This window comes from Dromaius novaehollandiae, chromosome 2 (assembly GCF_036370855.1).
Source record: "Dromaius novaehollandiae isolate bDroNov1 chromosome 2, bDroNov1.hap1, whole genome shotgun sequence".
NCBI lineage: Eukaryota > Metazoa > Chordata > Aves > Casuariiformes > Dromaiidae > Dromaius > Dromaius novaehollandiae.
The window spans coordinates 64,434,517-64,459,828 of NC_088099.1; the positions used below are offsets into that span (position 1 = coordinate 64,434,517).

Sequence of the window (25,312 nt, forward strand, 5' to 3'; positions counted from 1 at the left end):
TTAGAGCACCAGGGGTTTGGGTGTGACATGCAATGATGGGTTTGCAGCCTGGCAGCCCCATGGCTTTAAACATACATGCGACTGCCGTAGCTCTGGTAGTCCAAGTGACTTTTGTCATGGCCCTTTGTGGTCTTGCCATAGAAAGCCGTTCTGTATAAAAATTTCAGAAAGCCTCTTTTTTTTTTTTTTCTTTTGGCAGCAAAAGTTGCAATGCCAACTCATTTGAAAAGCATAACATATAAGGTAAGGCAATGCAGAAAGAGCTACAGGGGCTGCGGTGAGCTCAAGAGTGGTAATTTAGGAAGTGTTAGGATGCCTCGGCACGTTTCTTGAGAAGGCGTGCATCTACTTCTGTCCATAACAAGTTGCTCTATGCAAAATGCTTTATTGCTTTATACATAATGCTTGGTGTGTCTGGTCCCATTCACTGGCCAAAGTCCATCTTGCGTAATGTTGTTCCTAAATTATTGATATAGTTTTGCTGATGTTCTGTCTGTATTGCTCCACCCCGGAGGCACAACATTTCAGCATCAGGTAAAATAATCTCCATAGGTTTGTACTTGCTTAGAATGAGTGATCCAGCTCTGAGCTCTGTGGAAAATGCAGTGTAAATTTATAAATGTTAAGTAGGGAGGAGGCCCGTTTGCATGTTTTTTTTAACAAATCTTTTTCATATTGTATCTCTTCTATTGTGTGGTTTTTCTTCTTTTTCAGATTTAGAAGTTCTTCTACTGAAAGTAGACAAGCTTTTCCTACTTCTTTTTCTCTCCCACTTTTTACCTCCATGGTTTAGTAAGAGTAAAGAAGAGAGAGAGAAGTGTGGGGAGAGAGAAAAACCTGTTTTCAAAAGCAAATAAAACTAAAATTCTCCAGGTTTTCATTCAAAAATCTTTTTTGAAAGGATTGCTGCTGAAAAAGGAAGAAAAGAAATATTTTATATAAAATATATCTTGTTTGTTGTTTATATCCAATCCCTTTTCTGACAACATACATGAAAATTGTGTAGTTTGCTTGTACAGCTTGCTTATTTTCTTAAGCTTTATTGTATGCATACAATTATTATATTCTTATATAACATATATATGATATATAATGATATTTTATATAAATACTTTATATAATATATATATATAAGATATAATATATCTCAATCTATGTAGTGAAAGAATCATTTTCCAGTATATTTTCAACACATTTTTCCATCAGTCCTAGTAGAAAGTTTCCTGCAACATATCAGATTATGTCTGAAGTTGTGATGTTTTAAAATACCGGCTCTGGTCGTGTACTCATGAGCATACTTTGACATTATATGTATGTCGCAAAACTGTACCCATAGGTTGAAAAGTCAGAGAGTAAGGGACACAAGCAAGTGTGATGTGATACAGTATGTTGGATGGTAAAAAAGAAAAATTTAAAACTTTTTTAGGTATCAAATATGCTGCTTTTGGGTAATCCTTTAAAACAAAACTTAGAAAAGGAGAAACTGAGGTGAAGCAGCTCAAAACTACTCCAGTGCTTCAAATAAAGTTTGTGTCATTAAAAACCTGGGAATTTCTGGCACCCAAAGGTTTCCGGAAAAAACAACAGACAATATATACTGGGCATTTTACTGGAATTTCTTTAACCTCTTCATGCAACTGTTAGGTTTGTTCTGGGGAAAAAAAGAGAAAAAAAATGAGATGCTTATTTAGATGTTGCTGGTGGAAAGCACCAAAGTGATTGTGGTACTTTTGAGTCTTCCGGTCATTGCTTAAACATATCTGGGTACATTAGGGGACAGCCAAGATTTTGGGACTGGCTGTTTTATCAATATCCTGCTGGAGTTTTGGAGATATGTAGGGGAATTCAGGTGACATGCACTCCGCTGATGAATAAAGTGCAATGTCCGTGACTGGAAAGCAGATGCCTTGCAAGAACATAGGATTCCCGCAATCGGTGTGTGGCATCACACACCTGCAGGGCTTACCTGGGAGACAGTGAGCTGGAGCATCTCTCTGGTCAGGGCTGCTGTCTGGCAGGTATCATGAGGTTTCAATATCGTACAATGGCTAGGATACCACAGCTGTTTCAGAAATTAGGAGGGAATGGGGAAGGGAAGGGCTGAGAGAGAAAACCTGAGTGGAATAGGAACAGAAGTCAAATAGAGTGAGAACTCAGAGCTGTTTGATTTTTTTTTTTTTTTGAATTTTATTTTACAAAAAATAGGTATTAAAATAGAACGGAACTGCATACAAGATATTTTGTGTGTGTGTTTGGGAGGTGGGGGATTTGTACGATAAGGAGAGTAGCACGCTCACGGTGATGCTGAGGACTGCAACACACGCACACTTGATAACGTGAGAAGTTTGAGAGGACTCATTGAGATGTAAGGTGCTGGTGCCCTGCTGTCTGGAGGAAGAAGTTTGTTCGCTTTATCCTATATGAACTCTGGCAGTATTTCTAGTTCCTTGGGCTGGGTTTCCTGAAGGTGCAGTCATGCAAATTTGTGAGTACAAACTTGGCAGCGCTTCAGCCTAGCAACCCAATTTGACAGAACGTGGCACCTGCCTGTGACGGCCCGTACAGAAGTCTGCTGTCCTGAATGTCCCCAGAGGTGCTCAGGTGAGACCATTCGAGAAGTTAGGTCTCAGCTGTCCCAGTGGGTGTGAAGTTTGCTCCCTTTTCCACAGTTTCTTGCAACCTGTCCATTCCATTTGTATTTCCCCATTACTGGGGTGCCCACATCTTCTGTCTTCAACATCTACATGATGGGATGTCCTGCCCTATCTCCTTGCAGTTTGGCTATCTGTTCATGGTGCTCGCCTACGAAAACTGCGTGCAGGGTACAGGAACAACTTCAGGGAGAAAATAAGGGCGGTGGGAAGCTTTTCTTAAAACCTTTCCTTTAATAGGAAAAAAATAAGAAAGCAAGAAACCGAACCATAAGAAGGCTGTCCCTAATGAGTCAAATGTTGTCAAATAGAACTAGGCAGGCTAGCCCTTTCCTTTAGACAGTTTTTCTCACTTTCTAACAGCCTGGAAGTGGATTCTGGCTTTTAACAAGCAACCTGTATTAGAAACGTCCTTTTAAAAGCGGTCTTGTGCCGAAAGAACTTAGAATAGATTAGTTATAAGGCAAAAATAAGTGACTGACTGTAGCCTTTAAAAGCTCTGCCTTGAAAAGAAATGAAAAGCCTGATATGAGGAAGGACCAAAGTGATAAAAAGCAAAGTTTTTCCTGCTGCCTTCCATTGTATTTGATGCTTTATCCTGTTTTAGGAGTTTGCCTGTTTCTGACTGTCAGTATTTGCATTCAATCATTACTTGTCAACATAGTTTTATTTAGTATGAATAAATATGGCATAATTAGCTAAAATATGGGTCTCGTAATTACAGGTGTAGAGTTGTTTTATTTGTGAAGACTTTGTGCCAAGGAAAAATGACACAACGTGCCAAGAAGGCTAAAAATCTGAAATTTAAATTTATCAATCTGATTATTAAACTGTGATTAGGGTATTTTGACTTTGTCCCAATTTCCTTTGACAGTTCTGGTGTTTGCAGCATTAGCCGAAGATGAAGATGCCTTTAACTGTAGCTTTTATTGCAGGCATTTGGAAGAGCAGTTGCTTCTGTTTGCATATGTTTCCCTCAGAGAATCTTATCTATGCAGCTGGATTATTTTGTCCTGCTGTTGGTAAGTTTTCACCTTGAGCGGTATTCCTAATACAGTAGAAATCAAGACATTCATGCTTAAGGGAAGATTTCTTGAGGTATTTTACTCCTTGATGTAATTTGCCAGGAATGATGCAAATTCTCTATAAAAGCTTCCGTTCTAAAGTGCTTTAGCCTATTTTCAAGCATTAAGCGATCATATTCTCAGCATTATGGTCAAGACTTCCCTTAAAATGGTTTTCTTTGTTGTTGCTTTTTTAATTGCAATTTAGAAATAAAATGATCCTGTGTTATCCTGTAAAATAATACAGGAAACGTTATTTCCACATGCACTTTAGATGGCAAGAATATATTAAATGGCTGTTAGAAATTGGTTAGTGTCTTTTTACTGCAATTTTAAGAAAAACTGTCACTTTCAGCTGAAGGATTTAAGTGATTTTTCACTTTCTCAAAATGTAGTGGAAAAAACTTATTAAAAATCAGCACTATGTTTGTGTTTAAGAGAACAGATCCTCAAAATATGAATTGCTAGAACTCTGACTAATCCTACAGCATGTAAGTCCCAAGACATGTGCTGAAATCCATGGCTGGAAGGCATCGTAAAGGAGAAAACCCTTATTATTGAGGACTTCAGCTGTTCATCCTCTGAGTAACAACTCTGCTGCTCCTTGTAGTGCGAGAACTAGCCTAGCTCAATGAAATTATTAGGTGAAGACTCCACAAGGGATGTAGGTACTTTTTTGTACAAGGTACAGTTGAACTGTGGAGCTCGTTGCCCCAGTTCATTGCGGCTGTCAAAAGTTTCCATGCAGTTAAAAAGTGGTTAGACAAATTCATGCAAAGAGAACCTAACGAAGTGAAATGCAGGGATAATGTGCTCGGGAAATTCGTGTGTTGAACGTGGGAAGCTGTGGGAATGCACCAAGAAAGCAGGCTGATGGGCTTCCCTAATTCAAATACTCTTCCCGTGATATTATTTAGTGGCCACTGGAGAGATAGTGTTAAGGGCACTGAAGTAAATGAGCCTTACCTTTGACCTGGAGCATTCGTGAGTTAGCATTTCATAGCACGGTATTTTTCATAGTAACCCAGATCTTAACCTCATTCCAGTCTCTATAGAAAATGAAAAAAAAAAGAAAGTCTATCTAACTCTTCACCTGTAAATTCTCACAGATTTCTTCTTTGGGCAGTAGAGGAGAAAGGAGGGAACTTGAAATAAATTGGATTAGGCTTTTTTGAGAGATAACGTTTTGTGATCTTTTTTTCTGAACATCCATGCCACGTGGGTGATTGATAATCCTGTAGCAATTGCAGGGTTTCACAAGGTGGATCCCTGCAGGACCTCCACACGGTCCTCGGGGTCGTGATATGGGCCTTGTAGTCAGGAAGATCATGTGTGTGACAGTTTTAAATGCATGGGAAATTCCACTGACAGCAAAGGCTCAGGAGGGTGATTACATTTTTGCTGTAACACAATAGGGTATTCCAAGAATTAAATAATGTGCTGTTAATACTGTAATGGCATGAGTCAATTCAACTATGGTAACCTGTGTAGCCTTTTATTTTCTGTAGGGCAGAGAAGGCACGGCCATATCTGCTGTGGTTCTGCTGGTGGTTTAATTGTGTATTTTATTCAACATCTTCATCAGCAAAGCTCTAAAAAGGAGCAGGGGGTTGATTTCCGTGATTTTGGATGGTGCTGAGCTCTTTTGGATAGCCAGGATCTGTGCCAGTGGCCAAAAAAAGAAGCACAAAAGTAGCTCAGAATAGGGAGTGCGTGAAAAGGTGGCGGCTGAGGTTCAGTGTAAGGTAGTGTGCATAGGGAAAAGAGTGTGCTCACTGGCCCAGCAGGCAGCGAGCTGCCATGCCCCGTGGCCCCGGAGGCTGCCAGGCCTTGCAGGGGCCAGAGAAATGCCGGTGTAACAGGTATAGTGCAGGTATGACAGGGCAGACCTGAAAGGAGCGGGAATGGGATGTGCCTGCTCGCATCCCAAAAGGTGCAGTCCCAAACGCTGCAGCGGTGTAAGAGGAAAGATGTGTGTGCAACAACTCAATCACTGCAGAACTGCCTTGCTATTTCTGAGTGTTACCATATGGATACGTTGTGTTATTAATGTTGAAGCCTTGAAAAGCCTTCTGACTGTAATCATTCCTTGTTCCCTTCATTTCGTACGTACCTCTGAGAGAATTTCTTTTGTATTTGAATGTTTCCTCACTGTTTGATGAGATTTGTTACTTTATTATTTAATAGTGGTGTCAAAAAAGAAAACTAGCAGGTGATATTTGGACCGTCAAGCAAAGCCCTAAATGGTGCTGGAGAAAGAAAATGATTGATCGTAGTATTTATGATTAATTTCCAAATTCAGATTGGGACTCTAATTTGCAAGGTCCCATGCTAAACAGAATGCAACATTCTCAGCCCTGAAGAGTTTACAGTGCAATAAACAAGAAAAATGTAAAAATTGGAATGCGAGGAAATCAGTCTAGATATCATATGACTTTTAAGCTATCTGATGCTTGCAGACGGGCTTTTCTTTCCTTCAGATTAAGTTCATTCTCTGCTACTCTCTAGTGGAGATGAGACTCCCCTTAAAATTTCTGTCCTGACCAAGTCTCCATTCTCTCTCAAAAAACATATCCAAAACTTTCATGCTGTGAAGAGTCCTTACGGAAGTGATTTTATGTGCTTGAATAGTGCACAGATTTCAGTGGCACATACATAAAATTTCACATAGGAAATTACAGACCCATTAATGTCTGTAGAATTTACAAGTACATCCTGCGTTACTAAAGCTTCAGGTATCAAGTGCAAAGAGAATATTTGCAAGTTAAGTCCCCAAGCAAGATGGCACAGGAATAAATCACAGTGCAAAGGGGAAGGAGTCAGAGGAGCTGATGGTTTCTTCCTCTGGGGCCAATACTCCACCTTCGCTGGGACACTGGTTCTCCTTCCATTCGCTTTCCATGTCTCAGGACTTCACATGTTTTACAATACTTTGAGCTCCTCTGTAATTTAGTGCTCCTCCTTTTCATTTAGTTTATATTCTAGAGGTTTCCGTAAACCAGTAACTTATATTCCACACCTGGTTTTCCCTATGCTGGGTGTGCAGTAGGTGGGAAGTGATCATTTTTATTATAATAGAGTAGAAGAATGTCCTAAAGACAAATGGAGTGGCTGGCAGTATAATCATAATTTGAGATTTTAATTGTTGTTTGTAGACTATTTTGTAGTAACAAATTCATTAGAAAAGTAAAATGTAATTTTTAGTTTTGCCACTTTCTGTTTATTTAGTGTGCTCTTTCTATTGCACTAATCTGAGTTTTATGAAAATCAGCTCAAGTGTCTTGGGAATCATTTGTGATTTCCTAAGGCTCTAGTTTTGCCTAGGAGAAAGCAAACATAGCTTTCAGATAAACATAAAAGCACCAGCTGTTTTTCTGCCAGAATTTATTTCCATAATACTTGCCTTTGGAGATAATTTTACAAGAAGAAACCTATGATATGTGGAAATATGTAAGAATAAGTTTACAGTAATTCTGTTACTGTAAATACAAAGACTAGCTTCACGCCTGAGTAACTGCTCCAGTGTTGGAGGAAAAAAAAAGAAAAAAAGAAAAGAGAGAAATCTAAGAAGCAGCCCAACCTCCCTGTGCCGGCTTGGCTGTCTTGGGGGCCCAATGTCTGGAAGCCAATTTGTTTTGGGCCAGAACAGTTTTCTGGACTATTATTTTAGCAAAAGGCCTAATCTGATTTTTACTTTTTTTCCTGGGCATCTCTTTGCTGGAGCCTGATGACCTCCTCCTGTGAAGAGTAGCATCAGCAATGTTGGTGGCACCCGCACCCTCACATGCTTTCTGCTCAGCAGAAGGACATTTAAATAGTGAAGACGCTGTAACTGGGAACATCCTGTTTCTTCCTACTTAGAAGAGAAGACGTCCCTGTATCATCCATTATATGACTTTCTGCTTCTTAGATTGTGAGCTGCTGTTTGCTAAAAACAGTGGGCTCAGAAATGAGGGAAAAGATCAAATGAAAAAAAGATGTACCTTTTTTTGAAGGTACATGTGTATACAGATGTATTGTGCTGACCTGGGTGAACTGTGGCTTCTTCCTAGCCAAAATATCCCTCTCTGTGGTGTTAGGGTTGATGTCAAAATATGCAGACTAGATCTATTGATATATCTTAAAAATCTGCAGCGGGAATATTGATGGAAAACTTCTTAGCTATATCCTCATCATCTTAAGTTTCTTTCAATAAACTTTGACCCAACTGAAATATATTTATGTACAAATCTGATTGCTCTCAGGGAGATTCACTCCTTCACTGTGTTCTTCCCAGTTTCAGGGACCTGTGTAACAGAGCTGAACTCCAAGAAAAAGTGTGCAGTACTAACATAACAGAAAAAGAGTGCTGGGATATCAAATGGGTAGTCTTAACTTTGAAGCAAAAGGAAAAATTAGTATTAAATTCAGACAGCAAAAGTGAAGTTGAGGAATGTTACATAGAAAATATCTTCTGACTAGTGCAGATCCTTATGTGTCTGCCCCTGTGATTGCCCCGCAGATTTTGTGCTGCACCACTTCTCTGAGATGAAAGGGTTTGTATAACTCACGGAGACAATCTTTATATTTAACAAAACTGGCTCATGAGTCTTCATAATTCATCTGTCTCACTTCAAACCACCTGTCTTTCCATCTCTATGAAGAGATGATCCCTTAAAACCATTTCACCTGTCACCCCTTGTGCTTTCATAGCCTTCTCCCTTACTGCTTGCACTCTTACTAATTCCGTTTCTTCCAGCCTCAGTGGCTTTGCACTTTTTTGCCTTTGCATTGAATCATCCTTCCATCTTCTGGCTTCCCACTGCTCCCACCCCACAGCATCTCTTCCATCTAGTTGTTGATTCATGAATTGTGTAAGGGGGATACAAACGGAAATGAGACAGAATTAACTTCTGAAAGACAGTGATGGATTTCCACGTTGCAATTAATATACTTAAATTTATTTATTAACTGGTTGCACTTGTAAATGGCTGCCTTTAGACTTGGTCCTAAGTATCGGAGATCTCAGGACTGGGGCCTTAAATTTGCAGTTCTGGCTTGTTAATGGTTTCTGATAAACAGAAACATGAAGCCTTTTTTGGTGTGTTCCTATCCTGAATATTCCTATGGTGAAAACTGCTATACTATTTTAGCATTTGGTCTTTAGTCTATGCAAGACCTCCAGGAGGTGAGAAAGTGGTAGGAGCCCGTTTTACTAATGAGGGGCTGAAGCACGAGGAGCGTGTCTCTCTGCTGGTGAAGGGAACAACCTGTAGACGAAATGGTTGGGTAGTCGCTCCATGTGAAGGGTTGGTTTGGCTGCGGTTTACGTCACGGGTCTGGTATAAGCAGCTAGCAGCAGCCCCTTATAGTTGAAGGAGTCACCCCCAGGAACCCCCCATGACCGCTGTGGTGGGTGGCAGCAGAGAGAGCACAGCTCTGCGGCGGCAGCACTGAAATGAAGGGTGCGTTCTCCAAACACTGTTTTTTGTTCTGTTTCTGAAATTTTCTTTTTGTCTCCCTGAAAAGTACAAAATACAGCCTTTCGAAAGCAAGCCCTCTTAGTGCTGTGTTTCATAACCACCGGGGGAAAATCATTAGAGGGGAAAAAAAGAAAAGGTAAAATTATTGATTTAGCCACATGGAAGGCATAGCATAACCTCTCCTTTTGCTCATAAAAATACTGTGATTTTCTCAGTTGCAGAGTAACTTAGGTAAGTGTGTTTTAACTAAGTGTTCGTGAGGGGTTTTTTCTCTTGGAAAACTTGCAGACCCTGTTCTTTACAGGTATAGTCACATAGGGCTGGAAATAATACCAACCATATACCTTGTAAATGTTCCCACCCAAAGAAAGTAGTAATTCATTAGCACTAGTGGATAAACAGATTCTTCAGTTGCCAGTCTGATTCCCATGTATTACACTAGTTTTTCCAATATTTTTTACCCTCAAAATACAACTTTTTACTTCAGTGAGGCTGAAAGTGCATGGCATGTTGTTAGAGTTCACCATATTTTAAAGTGATATATGATGTGCCAACAATTGTAATTCATTTTTCAAGATCAATTCCTGTCCCTTCTTTCCCTACAGCAAATGATATTATTTATCTGTTTTTAGGAGGCAGATTTTTGGAAACACTATAAATAAATAAAAAAGGCAGAAGGGGGAGAGAAAGTCATCAGGCTTGAATATGTATTAAACAGAAGTCCTTAGTGGAGCAGTTTTGTTTGGTTACATTTTAAATAAATCTTAGTCTGCTTAGCTTTCGGAGAGGTTTCCACCACATGCTGTCCTCACTTAAACTCGTTTGCTGCCTTCTGCACCAGATGGATAATTAAGTAGTTTTGGCATTAAAGTTATAGCACTCGTCCCAAGAAGACAGCAGCAGAGGCAAAGCGGGGTGATGGATGTCTGGAGGAAGAGCCATCGAGGAGATGCATGGTGGGCAAAGGCAGGACTTATACGGGGGTTTAGGAGCACAGATAGAAACCAAGTAACTGGATTATAGGAATGAAATACTGAAAATGAAAATGATCGTAGCGCCCGGGGTTGGTTCACTGAGCAATTCCTGCACCGCTTCTTGGGTGCTTGCTGACACAAGCATCTCTTCCACGAGATGCCTGCAGGCCCGGAGGGCACTTGGTCACATAGACGACCAAGTGACGAGTAAGTGATCCAGCACGTGTGTGCTGTGGGACCAGTCGTGGCTGTATTCTTACCTTGTGTCAAGTAACTCGAATAAAATCTGGTAAAAGGAGCGTATCTCCATAGATGCAGTCTAGAAATTGCCAAAGGACGCATCTTTGGGCATGAAGTTGCAGCTCTGACACTCCGTACCCTTTTACTTCTGTTATTACACAAATTTTATCCCTCTTTAGAGTCTGAACTTTTAATCCCTTTTTCTGCAGCTGTCTACAGACAGCTTGTTGGTATACCAGCGTTACACTGGCCAGCGGTGTTTGTGATGCCAAGCTACTGGTCCTCTGATGTGTCTGCCCTTTTGCAGTTTGGTTTCTATCACTTTAGAAGTCAGTTAAGCAGAGAAAGCCATTCTATGTACTTCTATACCAGTATGGCCAGAGCAGGTCAAGTCTAGTAAAGTAGTGAAAGGCTAGGAATTTTTTTGTGTAGACAAGTCTCTAAAGTAATAACAAAAACAAACGAAAAAAACCCAAAAAATTATAAAAATGCAAAACAACAGCAACAAAACTAAGCCCTTGAAAAATCTCGTTTTGCCAGGGACTGTTAAACCAGGAAAGTTGTCGCGGTCTGCTGTGACAGCTTTTCTGGAATTAAATTACTCTAGATTCAGAATTTTGATGCAAATAATTCTCAGCAAGAAAGATAAGCCCTGATTTGCAGGAGCATTCAGTATATTTGTTCTAAAGTGGGGTTAAGTAGCAGCTGATGCTTGAATGCTAATGTTCTGCTGTTTAAATTGCATAATTCCTTGTAGCAATGAGCAGCTATTGGTTATCCTTGTGTAGCGCATTCTCACTATCCTGTGTTTTACAGTGGCTGGAAAAATATACTGACTCACATTCTACTTGATTGCCAAAGCAGCATCATACTGTACTTTGCTTCCACTTTAGCTTTCAATTTAGTTGAAGTCTTTAGGGATTTTTTTCCTTAATAATTCTCAGATCTCTTCCTTCATTAGCATTCTGCTATTCCCTTTCATTAAACACATATTTATTAAGTTTTTGAGGATGTATGCACTCCCATGTGTTACTGGCTGAGTTACCACATATTTCTCGGTGCCCCAGCGAGCCTGGCTGATAGCACAGCTGACCAGCGCTGCAGTATTTTGGCTAATTAGAATATGCTTTTCATTCCAGGGTTTGCAGCAGCTCTCTGATGCATTAAATTACTCCCCTGTAGTGCATGCTTTTGGAAATGCAAAGTCCATTTAAATTTGCATTATATTTTTTAGGATAATGTGTGTAGGGTCTTTTAATGAAGGCATTTCACGTGGCTTTCTTAGTCTGAGGAATAAACTGATGTTTTGCTGTGAGAATAAGATTTAATTCTGTTAAAAGCCAAGTAGGTCTTTCACCAGGTCTCACTGATGTCAATTAGGAGCAACTCCACCAAACCCAGCGGAGTCACTGGGATGAATAGCTCAAGAAAGAGAAGGATTCGCCCTATTAAATTTGCTGCTAGCAACAGGAGAGCTTTTAAGAAGGCCTTGTGCAAAGAGTGCTGGAGCGGGCAGCCACTCACCCCATCACAGCTTCTTTGGGCAGGAATACTGTTTTCTGCAAGTTTGAGGTGCGCGCGCAGCTGCAGTGCCGAGCAGGCAGGGCCGGCAGTGAGCTTGGCTGCAAACGAGCAGCACCAGCTCCTGAGCATGGCAGATCTCAGACACCAGATGGGAGTCTGCATAGCGCATTCAAGCCCCGTCTCTAATTTTCCAATCCTCTGAGTGGTGGCTGAGTCGCAAGAAAGCCGAGCACAAAATTGATATGCTCTGGCTTCGAAGTGTTTATGCAGTTTTCTGTGAGATACACACAATGTTCAGCTCATGTCTAATTGGTGTTGTTTCCCAGCTTCTCAGGGAACACAATATCCCTTCACAAGTCATAGGACTTTTGAAAATCATTTTAAGTAGAGTATTCAAGTCTTTCCATCTTTTCTCTGATAAAGGAGGTTGTTTGATGTAGCTTATTTTTATGACACTTGAGCCTCCTCTTTAATTGGACCCTTTTATGCTCCGAGTCTTTCTGTTTGGCTCATAGGGTATTTGTCGTGTTCGATGTTCCTTAACTGCTGTTCGTTCAGCATACAAAAATCAGATATCTAAAATTCTCATCTCTGAATACACATGGAAGTCCGAGGGGACAGTGGTGGCGTCAGGATTATGGACTGTTCCTGTCTGCTCCCTTATGAAGTAATTTATATCTGTGCAAAAGCAACTGTGCAGCCCTGCTTTTGGTAGCATTTTACATTTTCATTTCACAGGTGCTAATGTCACCACAAAGTGCAAGGCAATGGAGAATCAGGCTCTGGAAGAATCGGTGGCGGAAAGCATAATTTCATTGGCTGTGGTTGCTTTGTTTTATATTCTGTTGGATTTTTATACTCTTCTCCCATTTCTAGATTGGAGGCAGACCAAAACATTAATCAATAGTTCTGTCACATGTGATAAATTAAAAATAAAACAGTAGAACATAATCACAAAACAAGGCTCGTGCGTCTCAAAAGCAGAATCTTAAAACACAACTCTAAATAAGATTATATCCTTTATCCTTTTGTCTTTGATATTAAAACACAGACACACACACACACACGCACTGAGACTGCACTAAGTACTCTTGCTTCAATACCTACATTGTCATAGCAGTGCCACTGAGGACATGATCAGCCCATTTAGTTACCCAAGAACTTCATTGAGCTTTCTTCTGTCTACTTACAGCAGATGCTGTTACATCCATTTTTCTAAATTATGTGGCAAAATGTTATTTTTAATTGTTTTTGCCCTTTGGCAGATTTTCTTCCAATCTGTCAGGTTCCTATGTATCTAAGAAAATATGACCCTAAAAATGGGAAGGATTTTATTATTATTATTATTGTCCTCTTAAAAGCACCAAGACTCTATCTAGTGTGAACAAAACACTGCTTTTAAAAAAGATAACACATTGCACACACTGCCTTTTTGTTAATTCCCCTAGCAGCTGAGTAAAATTGCAAATGGACGGAAACCTTAATTTTTATTGTCAGATGTACACATTTACTGGAAGTCTATTAAGATGTTTGCAGTATTTTTTCTCTGCATGCCCATGTCTTAGGGCTTGATAAACCCCAGAAATAGTACACTGGCTCTTCAGGGTCCCTAATTGCTCTTAAAATTGGGTCTACCTTAATCCTCCTTTTGTAATTGAAAGCTCTCTCTTGGACTTGGTTCAGTAGCACCCAAAGGTACTGAGCTCGGTGGCACCGAGCTGGGAGCAGCCAGCACGTTGCCAGCGGCAGGGGTGATGAGCTTATTTTTGTGAGCAAATGAGAGTCTTCAGGACCAGTCACAGACTACTTTTACTGGCTGCTTTTTGTGCTTTATATTCCAAGCTGACATTTCTCAGAGGATGCACATATTTTATATATCCACATGAGAGGGAAGCAAAATCAAGCCGGGGAGATACAGTCTCTTTAGAAGAGATTAGCGATTGGGAGGGTGCAAAGTTGGTGCAGATATCATCTTCGGGAAAGTGATAAGATTTGGGAAGGATGAGGGAGGCAATGCCTCGGTTTCAAAATCTTGTGTGCCTCAGTGCTACATGGTAGAGCAGTTTTTTTTTCTTGCCGCCCTATGTTAGCATGTTTCGACACCCCTCCCAGGATTGCTCTGCGAGTATGGAAGGGACTCTGTAACCCAGTGGAAGGTCAGCATCTTTTAAAGTGCAGCATGGGGAGCCAAGCACGGTAATCCTCTCTCCATGGTTGGCCCTTAGCTCCCAGGTGTCCTTTCCAGCTCAGACAGAGAAAAGTCATTGGTTATGTCCTATGACATCCAGGTCATGGAGTCAGACAGTTTGTAAAGGAAGCAGGAAACTTGTCTACATCTCTTTTTAAAATGAAAAATAAAAATAATAAACTCTGTGTTTCATTAGTCTCTCAGACATCTTTAAAAAAATTCAAGGAGAATTCTGAGGAAGTATAGAAACATCAGAAAGGAAAAAGATCCAAAAGATGAAATAGAAAGCTGCTCTTTCACTAGCCTGCTCCTGAAGTTATAGGGACGTCATTGCTATATGCAGTGGTTCTGGAAAGTGAGTTTTCTGTAGCACTATGGGGAGTTTGTTTGCATAAAATGAAACAGTTATTTCTGTAAGATTTTTATCTGTGATGTAATATTGCTCAATTTTGTTATTGACAGTCAGAACAGCAAATGACATGTTAGGAAATGAGAGGAAAACGGGGAACAAACAGGGAATATCACTATGCTACTGTGCAAGTCCACAGTGTTTTTGCTGCTTGTGTATGGTGTACCAGTCTGGTCCCCACAGCCCAAAAAGGACTCAGTAGAACAGGAAGAGGTTTGGCGAGTTCAGCAAAGATGATGGTACAGACCTGGACTCTTCAGTCTGCGGACAAGGTGATAGGAGGGAGGGTCGACATGATAAATGTCTAGAAAATGGCATGTTATTGCCTCTTCCAGTACAGCGATTTGGGGGTATCAAGTATAGGTAGCAGGTGGAAGGTGTCAGCCAAACAAAAGGAAACTGTTATACACTGTGCATGAGCTGTGGACCTCCTCACCACCAAATCTTGTAGAAGTTTATGGTGGGTTCAGCAACATGTTGGAGAGTTTAATCAAAGAGAAATCCGTTAAAGGCTGTAGAGTAAATAGGAGCCACTTATAAAGTCTCTGATTCAGAAGATGCTAGAAGCTGGGTGCGTATTTTAGGAACCATTGCTCAGTGCCCATACTCTTCCCTGCGCATCTCCTTTTGGCTACTGTCAGATCCAGCTGGACCTCTGATCTGACCTAGCATGATTATTTCTTATATAATGTCACAATTCTCGTGACCTCCAGGATGAAGTCCAGGATCTGTCTTTTCATGTTGTAAGTACTGGAAATCTCTCCATTAGATTAGAAGAAAACAGAAAGGAGATAAGCTAAATGTTGAGGTTTTGTCATTTGCAAATATCACAGTGATGAATATAATGCAGGCAGGTAGGTGTGCTATCAGTTACCTTAACACTTACCTGCTTGACTGTTGCAAAGAGCTATTAGATGGGTGGCTATTAGGGAGTTTAGTTTAAAGCCAAAGCTCGAAGTAGTCTTACATCAAAGTACTCTATTACAGAGGTTGTCCGTGTAGTTCTAATTGCCTAAGTTTTGCCCTGACTTATTCTCCAGGCAAACACATTAACTTGCAGTTGAGTGAATTTCTTTGTCTGTAGTTTGGTTCGATACATGACAAAAACAGTTGATTAACGTATGATTTATCAAGTTGCTGTGTGTGACATATTTTTGAACTGCTAGGAACATGTGCCCATGGAAAAGCAGGGGCAGGCTGCAGAAGAAATAGATAGAGCTATAAAGTGCAGCTACGGCCTTGTGGAAGGAGCAGCTTCGGAAACTGTCTTTTGAGGTTGCCAAGGTTACAGGTACTATTGCTACTGTAGGTGAGCGGCTTGGGCATTCTCTGTTGATAATTGGTATTGGCTGTTTTCTTCAGAGATAACAGAATTTGCATTTTAATTAAATTGTTGCATTTATCAACACCGAAGCATAAAACATAACTCATTGGAAGCTTTTCACACTATCAGCATAAGGACTTTGGGGAAAGAAAGAAAGAAGTCACATTTCTCCCAATAATGTTTTTTAACTTTTTAAATCTTTAAGCATTTAAGGGACAAAAGTCCAGTTCTAAATTCTCAATGAATCAACCACCAGGTATGCTTTCCTAATTGTTGAGATGCCAATATAAATGTTGTTTTGGAAGCTAGGATTCATTATTTCAAACATGGGAAAACCTAGAGCTGGACCCCAATCTAATGCTCAGTGCAGGAGCTGAGGATATTCGCCAAACTCACTGCTCGCTGAAACAGCAGAAACTCTGCCGTAGCCTTAGGAAAGCAATATCTCTGTTGATACCAGCACGGTTTGGCTCAAGCAGAGCCTGACAGAGCCAGGGTATACTTTAGGAAAAACAAATGATGTCGTGGTGGGGTTCAAACTGTGCTTGGAATTGGTGCAATATGTCATGTTGAATTTTCTGCCAGATTTAAGAGTGATATGGCGAGATCTTCATCCACTGTGAAGACATGCAGCACCACTGACTTCCTCAGAGCCCAGGAGGCTTAATCCTGCAGATCAAACGGGCTCAAACAAGCCCCTGCTGCACTGCACTAGTACCAGATGCTGAAGTCGGGCAGACCAGTGATAACAACCGCTAGCTCCGAAATGAAGGCAAACTGCTTTGCGGACCAAGGAGAGGAGATTCGCTTTCCCCTGCTATTGCAACAGGAACATTTAATGAGAGAATCAAACAGCACTTTGGAGTTAGAACAGCCCCTGTTTATCTTGAAATGCTTTTCATGTCCTAAGATAATTTTTTAAACTTTGTAAAAACTCATGAAATGTCCTGCCTTTTGTGATGAGAAGCTGCAAATCTTGCTAAATCAAGTAAAGCTTCAGTTTCAGTAAATGCCATCGGGGCACCTTATGTATTCTGAATTTGGAGGAGAGTTTTGCCTTATTCTCTACCTCTCCCTCTCAAGAGAGAGAGAGGGAAAATTGCAGCCTTTAGACTAAAAATGGGCTTTTGTGAACTCGCTCTCCTTCCTGCTCCCAGGGTCTACTTCAGATCTTTGATTTCTTAGTTTCCCTCCTGTAGGCAGGTGGCAAATGGATGTGTTAGGTGGTTCATCAGCATCATCCGTCCAAGCGACAGCTCCCATGTGGCCCTGCCACCCTCTTCTAGGCAGATTCAGGGGACAGCTGCTGCAGGCACTGGGGCAGCCAGACACGGGGGCTCCTGCCGCTGCCGCAGGACCTGGTGCCTCAGGCAGCCCTGGGCAGCTGCAGCCCCATGGGTCCCCCCAGAGAGCTGCAGGCTGGCTCTCCTCTGGCACTTGCAGGTGGGTAAGTCCGATTTTTGTAGCTGCTACAGAGGGGAGAAGGGAAAGGGGGTGGTGAGCAGCATCTTGGGCTGGAGAGGAGCCCAAAACACATCGCTAAAGAGCTTCAAAACTGAATGAGGCTTGGGGAGGGTGAAGGTCAGGTTTTTCCTTAAAAAAATAGGCCTTAGGAACTGGAGAAATGATAAAAGGAGAGCTGTAGAATTGTTTTCTGTGTTCAGGCACTATATTTTATTGGCATTTATGTGCATGGGAGCGTTGCTGTAATATAGCTAGTCCAGCCTTTTCACTGATGATCTTTTCTGTAACATTAACCACAATACTAAATTCACAAAACTTCCTTAAATTTAGCTTCCAATAGCACAAAGGAAAATGTAAGGCAAGGATGCCTTGCATTCAAATAATAACATGACTACTGCCATTCTGAATAATATCTAGGATGCGCAGTTACAATAATGATGGGTGTAAATGCAGAACCCTAAAATAGGTAATTTTCTGCAGAATAGCCATATACAAAAAAATCTAGCTTGCTCGATAACTTACTTGGTTGCTGTCATTTATTTTTGTAGGGTTCCCTTTCTCAGGTAGATGGTTATTTTCCTTCTGTAGATTTAGCAACACAATTATTTTCCCCATGTTAAAATGGTTTAAGAATTTAGGGCTAACTTGTTCTATCTTTACATTAAATAATTTTCTGATTTAAGAAGGACAAGTCATGCATGGCATTAAGGTACTTCTAAGTGGGAATGGAGGCATTTAGGGTTAGAATGCTACTAAATTACATGTGTTGCACTGACTTTACTTCATTCCCTGGTTGATTTTTAAAATGAAAACTTCATTTATGTTGCTCTTCTGCCTTTTAAATAATGTTTATATAAAGTTCAAGTGGTCTGTAGGTCTCATACAAATCCTCTATGTCAAGCAAATTCCACTTTTAGTATTTTAACACTTCATATCATAGCTTTTTAAATCAAAGGGCTGTTACAGGCCAGTATGCAAAATACTTGGGCATCTTTTTCTTCTGTGGAGATCAACCCAACTTGGCATGATGGAAAATTGCTAGTAACAAGAAGAATACTGTATTTAACTGAAAAATAATTAGAGTTATATACATTAGAATAGAAATCTTTCAAAGTCCCATTGAGGATAGCAGAGTTAAGAACTCTGCTGTATCTCAGCTGAAAGATGGCAGCTGTCAATGTGCAGCAGAACCCGGGAGAGTGTCTCCCTCCCTGCCCTCGTTCAAGTCCTCACTCCAGGTTTGTCCAGCCGAGAGATACTTTGCATAGACAGAATGAGGGGGCCACAAACAGAGCAGTACCACAGTAACATTAAGTTAGGAAACCAGGTAACTTTATATGAAATGTGCTGCATCATGCTCTGTATTTTCTGTCCATTCTGTGCCTAAAACCTTCAATAGGCAAGAAGCCATCCAAAACTGCAAAAGAAGGCACGTGTTAGAGGTGTTTGTTAACAGTCAGTTCTGAAACAAAATACCGGTTTAAATATTCAGAGAATTAATATTCTGAAAACATTTTAGAGAATTAAATATTCAGAGAATTAACTTGGTGAACCAAACTTCTGCAAATCTTGCAGGTGCTTTCCAGAGGGATAACTCTTCAGTGAGAAGGGCCTCCATCACTGTCAGCCTGGAACGTACTTCTCGGGCTGCTGTGTCAGTGCAAAAAACGCATGGTCTGATCCAAAGAGAGAACTGTTAAAATTGATTTGTGAATCATTCGCTTTGTACTTTGAAAAGTGCAGCATGCGTCTGCCTTTGGCTTTCAAGGAGAGCACTTTAAAAGAAAAAAATTAAATTGCTTTAGAGGAAGAAGCTGTAATGTTTGGCTTAGTTCTTACGACTGATGACTGGCAATAGGAGACTGGACCTCACCTGTGAATTATTTCCTTGCTTGGCAAACAGGTTGATAAGCTTTTGCACACTCCCATTCTGTCAAGAGTTTCAGCAGTATCAGTTCAATACATGCTAGCCTGTACCACATGTTCTGCTCTGAGGGATGCTGGTATCAAGTGCTGTTAAATAGCCAGGCTGCACCTGAGAAGCTGAGCTCTGTGTATTTTGTCAGTGAAAGGGCTGGGTTCCTCTGAGATGGCAGCATGTACATCTGATGATTGGTAGGGCTTAGTGCAGTTTTACAAGTGCCTGTGGATTTTCAAGGCAGAAATCTTCTTTAGCGCACTTGCAGCCTTCTGCAGCAGAGAGATGTGAGGATGTCACCTTTTGAAAGGATCAGATTTGTCATGTGAACATGATGCTGTGGGCTTGTTCTGCCTGATCTTTGGAAATGGATTTGTTTTGGTGTACTGTGAAAGAAGGAGTTTGTGTGTTTGCTGACTTATATAAAATGGAGTCTTTCATTTTATATGTGAAAAGAGTCTTTGTACAGAAGAGGCTAGAGCTATTCAGTTCTAATGGAGACAGAATATTTTCTTATAAAATGGAAAATGAACTACTCTGATACTTTGATTATTACACAAAATGCAATGCTTCTAATGGGGGGAAGTAATAACTTTTATAGTCAACTCTCTAATAGTCTACAATAGCACTGTCAGTAGCAGGATTTTTTCTAGCTTAAATCTGTATTCGTCTACATGGTCAGTTTGTGCCCAGGTGTCTATCATGGTTGCACATTCTGCACAACAGATATATCACACCCTCACTTTTGGAGGGCAGGACAGGCCATACTGAAAACCTCCAGCTGAATGAGGTGACGTGGGTCCCTGTTCTCTTCCCTGCTTTTATGCCTTGTGCACTACGCTCACATTTGTTTAACATGCTCTGTGTTGCTGACTTTGTATTAGATTTTCTGTGCTTGAGACTACAGCTAAACTATGCTGGATTATAGCATGCTATGGGTATCACGTAATAAACTCTTTCGTTTTTTTTTTTAGGCCCGAACTGCTTTGCAGAAACCATTGTCATTCCAGCAGGCCGAGAGGTGAAAACTGATGAATGCACTATATGTCACTGTACTTACGAAGAAGGCACTTGGAGAATTGAACGACAAGCTATGTGCACTAGACATGAATGCAAACAAATATAAAAAATCTACAAATCAAAGTACTTTGGGGTTTTTTATAAAATATCTCACAGCGGTGAGCACCCTAGATGACCCAGGGAAATCTGAACGTGAAGATTTTGGTGAGGAGCAGAGAATAGCATATTGGTATTTTGCTTTTCATAGTAACATAATACTGCAAAGTGAAGAAGTGCATATATTTAAAAAGTTTGGACATAAAGAATACCTGTCTCAATAAATGTGTTTTATTTTCACAGTGAGTACACTAAATGCACTCTATCAAATATTCTGTGTATTTCTATAATACCATTATAGAGCTTAAAAATAAATGTTTTATATAGACAATACAGATTAAATTACTGTACAGTTGCCTGTCCTGTTGTATACATGCACCATAACTAAAACATTACATTTTTGTTCTAGTTTCATCATATGAGGGGTTTTTTGGTTTGTTTGCTTATTTTCTGTTTAGGGGGCCATGAAAGAACCAGCACATGACAAAACGTTGAAGTTCTCTTTTTTGAAAAAATGCAGTATATGCTTTCAGAGAATATGTGCTCATTTATTAATATTGCTGTAATGTAAAGGTGGGTCAGCTCCTTTTCTAAGTCCTACTGGTGCATATCTACTGGTCCCCAGCTGAGATAACTTAGAGCAGTGGGTAGTATGAAGTTGATCTCATAACTTGTCATAAAAATGTAATTTGACAAAATCAATTCCTAATACTGAGTTCAGACATAACACATTGCAGTGCAACAAACTCCTTGTGATGTGGCCAATATAGTGACACCTAGATGGTTGAAATGATGGTAAGTAACCACACAGCATCATTAATGTAATGTGCAATGAATGTGAAGAAGCGTAACTCGGAAGGGCTAGAGTGGCAGAACAAGCATCCCCGGACGTGGTTCCACATTACAAATCCTTTGGCAGGAAAGCTGGTTCGTGGCTGCACAATCGCACAGCTGTTGAAAAGAAAGGTTTTGAGCAAGCTCTTTGAATCTGTCAAAGGATTTATAGCACGCAACCTGACCCCAAAGACACGTAAAGTAAAGCACCTCTCACTACTTCGGTGGCTAACAGCCTTTGTCTAGATTTGTTTTGTTTTTAATTTTGTTTATCACCAACTCCTAGACTACATTTGCTTTGAATTTCTATTAAGACAACAATTGAAGAAAACACTTAAACGGGGGCTTACCTTTAAGCTTTCACTAGAGGGAAGATTTAAAGAATCAAGGTCTAAAACTAGAATAATATTACTTATGTTCTCATTTACCCATTGCTACGTGCTCCCACAATGTGATCTGGTTTCTAGGTTTCCATCCATACCAAGTATGAATTTCTAGCCCTTCTGAAGACCGTGGGAGTCTTGGCACTGACCTGAATGGATCCCAGGTTTCACCTCAAGTCTGTATTTGGAGTATGTGTATATCTGTTGCTGGGCATGGTTTTGCACAGTAGTGGAAACTATTTTGGTAGTTTGGGAGAAGAGGAGCAATAGACTCACTAATCAAGGAAGCATAACTTGTGCATACAATTCTGTGGCAGAGTCATGTGTGGTATTAGTCTATTCCTAAGGAGAAAGGGAGAGAGGAAGGCAGATTATTCATTTTGAATAGCTTAAACCTCAAGAAAATCAAATAATTTCCCTTAAGTTCATGTATATGGATGTAAACATTGTACTGAAAATGCTGTTCTCTAGTAACTCCAATTGCTAGCAGGGAGTCACTCAGCTGGCAGCAGTGCATGGTGGGGCAGAGTGCAGATTTTTTTTTTTCTTGGAAGTGGGGAGGAAGAAGTGTTTCATATCTCATTTGTATCCAGACCATAAGCACACCTGCAGATATAAGCATAAATGCTCAATTCTGCCATTTTATAGGGGAGTACCTTCTTCCCCGAATAGCTGTTATTAACAGAGTGAAATTCTACTTAGTGGGAGTAAAGGAGAAAGCATTTGGCTAAAAAATGCATTATTTTAAGTGTGTCTGTTCATTGATGTACTTGGAAAGGAATCATTACTCATATGACATAAGGAGAAAGCTTGTTCCTAAATCAGCGGCACCCATGCTTCAAAGACATAGGTTTCTACTTACTGAAATCAAGTATCCGCACAACACTGAGAAGGTACCATGAGTGCCAATATTCTCCCATGAATATCATCTTGAAGGAAGTGGAAGTACCCATGTCAGAAGGGCTGCACAACATGAGTAAGAGCAGCAAATTTGGACTTGCAGCTTGGCATGGCATTGCTGTTCCCGATAGGCTGGTTAGTGTCTCTTTAGGACACTTTCTGTTTTCAGTGCAACTATATGACTCACAGAATTGTGAATCTTTAAATGTATGGGCATGTTTAACTCAGAAACTGGAAATCTCATCTTTGACTAGTTACGTTTTGTTTCTTCTTCACTGAAGGCTCTTGTTAAGCTTACACTGTTTCCCTCGGCTTGAATTTCTGTTCTTTTGGGAAGATCTGTCTTTACCAAAGTACTGAGGTTATTGAAGTATTGAGGTTAAATTGAGGTTAAATGCTATTTTTGTATGTGTTTCTAGTACAGCTTTTATAAACACTTTCTACTGTGCTTTTTTCCAGTGGATTTTTCCACCTTTCTGTCCTGGTACCAATGTATTCTTGTCATCCTTCTGTAGTAATAGGTTGGTCCTTTCCCATTTTATCTGGAATTTCCTGGGCCAGTTCATCTAGAGCAGTTTACAGTTACCCAGCTCTGCAGGTGGTTTCTTGAAGATAATGTATTTTGCTAGTCTTTTGAGTTGCAGATTTTTTTTCCAGATGTAATGATACTTAGCTGTAGAAGTCATGATGAACTATGCACCTTCTTTAAGCAAAGGTCACTGGACTACATCTGGCCTTGGCCTGTAGTGTTTCCACATGAGAGGTCTTTGGCCATCACTGAGGTGGGGAAATGGGCTGATTCAGCTTTCTTGGACAGATTTCACCAGCCTTTCCCTTCCACCACAGCTGATGCACAGTGATGCTGTCAGCAACCCCAGCCCAGAGGCAAAGGGACTGAATGACCCCAACTCTAGCAGGTGACTGCACCTAACAGTGAGCTGGCCTTTGGCAATGCAGTGGCAAAGTTAGAAAGCTGAGAATTGCAGCCCACTGCAAATTGTCACTTCACGTAGGCAGTTCTGGGCAGCAGGGGGAATTTTCCCTCTCTCTTGACAGCAGCGGAAAAATGAAAATATGGAAATTAAAATTAAAAAATTAGACAATATGAATTGTAGCTAGAGATCATCCATCTTCAATCATTTAATCCTTAAAAAACAGAACTGCTGTGGTAGCCACATGTATTTACTTACACATTTCAATCTGGTCAAGTAGCATACCTCTTCATATTGAGGGACACCTGCTGTATAACCTTAAAAAAATTAGAAAATCCATCTGCATCACTTCTGATGAACGAAACTCCAGAGTATATTGACTCTTCTACTGAGACATGTTCATCTGACAGCAGAACAAAATAAAAAAAACTTTAAAAATGAAAATAAATTCTTAATGTGTCTCTAACAGCCAATTTACCTGTTATTGGGCATTATATTTTACATTTTTTATAATGTTAAGGAAGGAAGGTGCGCATTAATGAAGTAAAAAACTTTGTTATACATAGCATTATTTTATAGCAATTATTTATGTAATAGTGGCTTTTGGCTGTTCGGTATATTTTTCAAAAGGGGACATACTTGAAGCCTAGATACTCAGCTGGTTCCACGCAAACAGTATTATGTATCCTGTATACGAGAAGTTCAACTTTGCAGGTGGGTTGTCTCCATAAAAACTGGATTTCAAGACATGCTGATAGGTCATGAATAATTTCGTATTTGAAGATATGTTGCTTGGAAAATGAATATTCTTCTCAGAAATTCTCGTGTAGCCTCATTGGCATGAATATGATATTTCTGCTTCTACTTCACTTGCTTCTGCTTATTTCCCAGTTGAAATCACAGCAAAATTAGCTGCTGGTGTGGTATTGTCCATTTTTGTAGGATTACACTACATGTGAGTATGGCTTCAAATGTGTAAGCAGGGGCTTGAAGAGATCATGTTCTAGATGGTTTCAGGTAATTATAAAATTGTGCAGTTACTGTTCCGTAGGAATCTTAAACCACAAATATGGAAGTGCTGGTATTCTCCTAAATATTTATGTGGGATTTAAAAGGGAAAAGAGGAAAATAATGAAAGACTTTGGAAAACTCTCTTCTGTTCTTATGCAGTGTAATATAAACTATATTGTCATGATTTGTAAAATATGTTATTACCCTTTGATGATAACTTTAGTATCTAAACCACGATATCCCTACAATATGTAGGATGCTTTGAAAAACATGTGTTATTTAATGATCTAACATAATCCACATAAATGCTCAATTTATTTCCATTATCAGATAATTAATTTCCTTCTCAGTCTACATTACCATGGGTCTTTTGTCTACAAAATACACACTCTGCCCTATGTCCTGCTGCATTTAAAGACAGAAGAAAACACAAACTGGGGAGTTTGTGGGTTGTTTTTTTTGTTTGTTTTGGGGGTTTTTTGCTATCCTGGTATTCAAATCATTCATCACTTTTTAATGAAAGTAAGTACTATTTACTTCAGGAATTCTGTATTTTTTTCAGTTTTTAGAAGACAGCCACTCCCTCCCAGAGTCCCTCTTCCTCTCGAAAATTATTCTCCACCACACTAAAAATGTAAATTTTCAGTCTTTTGAAACATCACATTAAACAACTCCCATAGCAGAGAAAAATAAATAAATACAGCCTACATTATGTCTTTCCAATTGATCAATTATGTCCTTTTAAAAATAAATATAGGAAAAGTCCAAACCTATATGTCAATTATGAGTTGCAGATGAGTCAAAAGGTTTTACTGTTTACCTGTAGAGGCTATGTGGAAATATTGATATGGAATATTAATTAGTCAGTAATAGGAAAAAATTCACATAATTAGCTACATGAAAGCTGATGTTTAAAAA

At 40.0% G+C, this 25,312-nt stretch overlaps 1 protein-coding gene across 2 annotated transcripts in view; it reads left to right on the forward strand.

Annotated features, from left to right (window-relative positions):
- The window catches only part of VWC2 (von Willebrand factor C domain containing 2), a 59,542-nt gene extending 38,858 nt beyond the window's left edge, over window positions 1–20,684 (forward strand). For both annotated transcript variants that reach the window (XM_026102331.2, XM_026102332.2), the window contains one exon: window positions 20,193–20,684. In XM_026102331.2, the coding sequence (XP_025958116.1) occupies window positions 20,193–20,344 (152 nt within the window). In that variant the 3' untranslated portion in view covers window positions 20,345–20,684. The remainder of the gene's footprint in view (window positions 1–20,192) is intronic.
- Window positions 20,685–25,312: the final 4,628 nt, after the last annotated feature.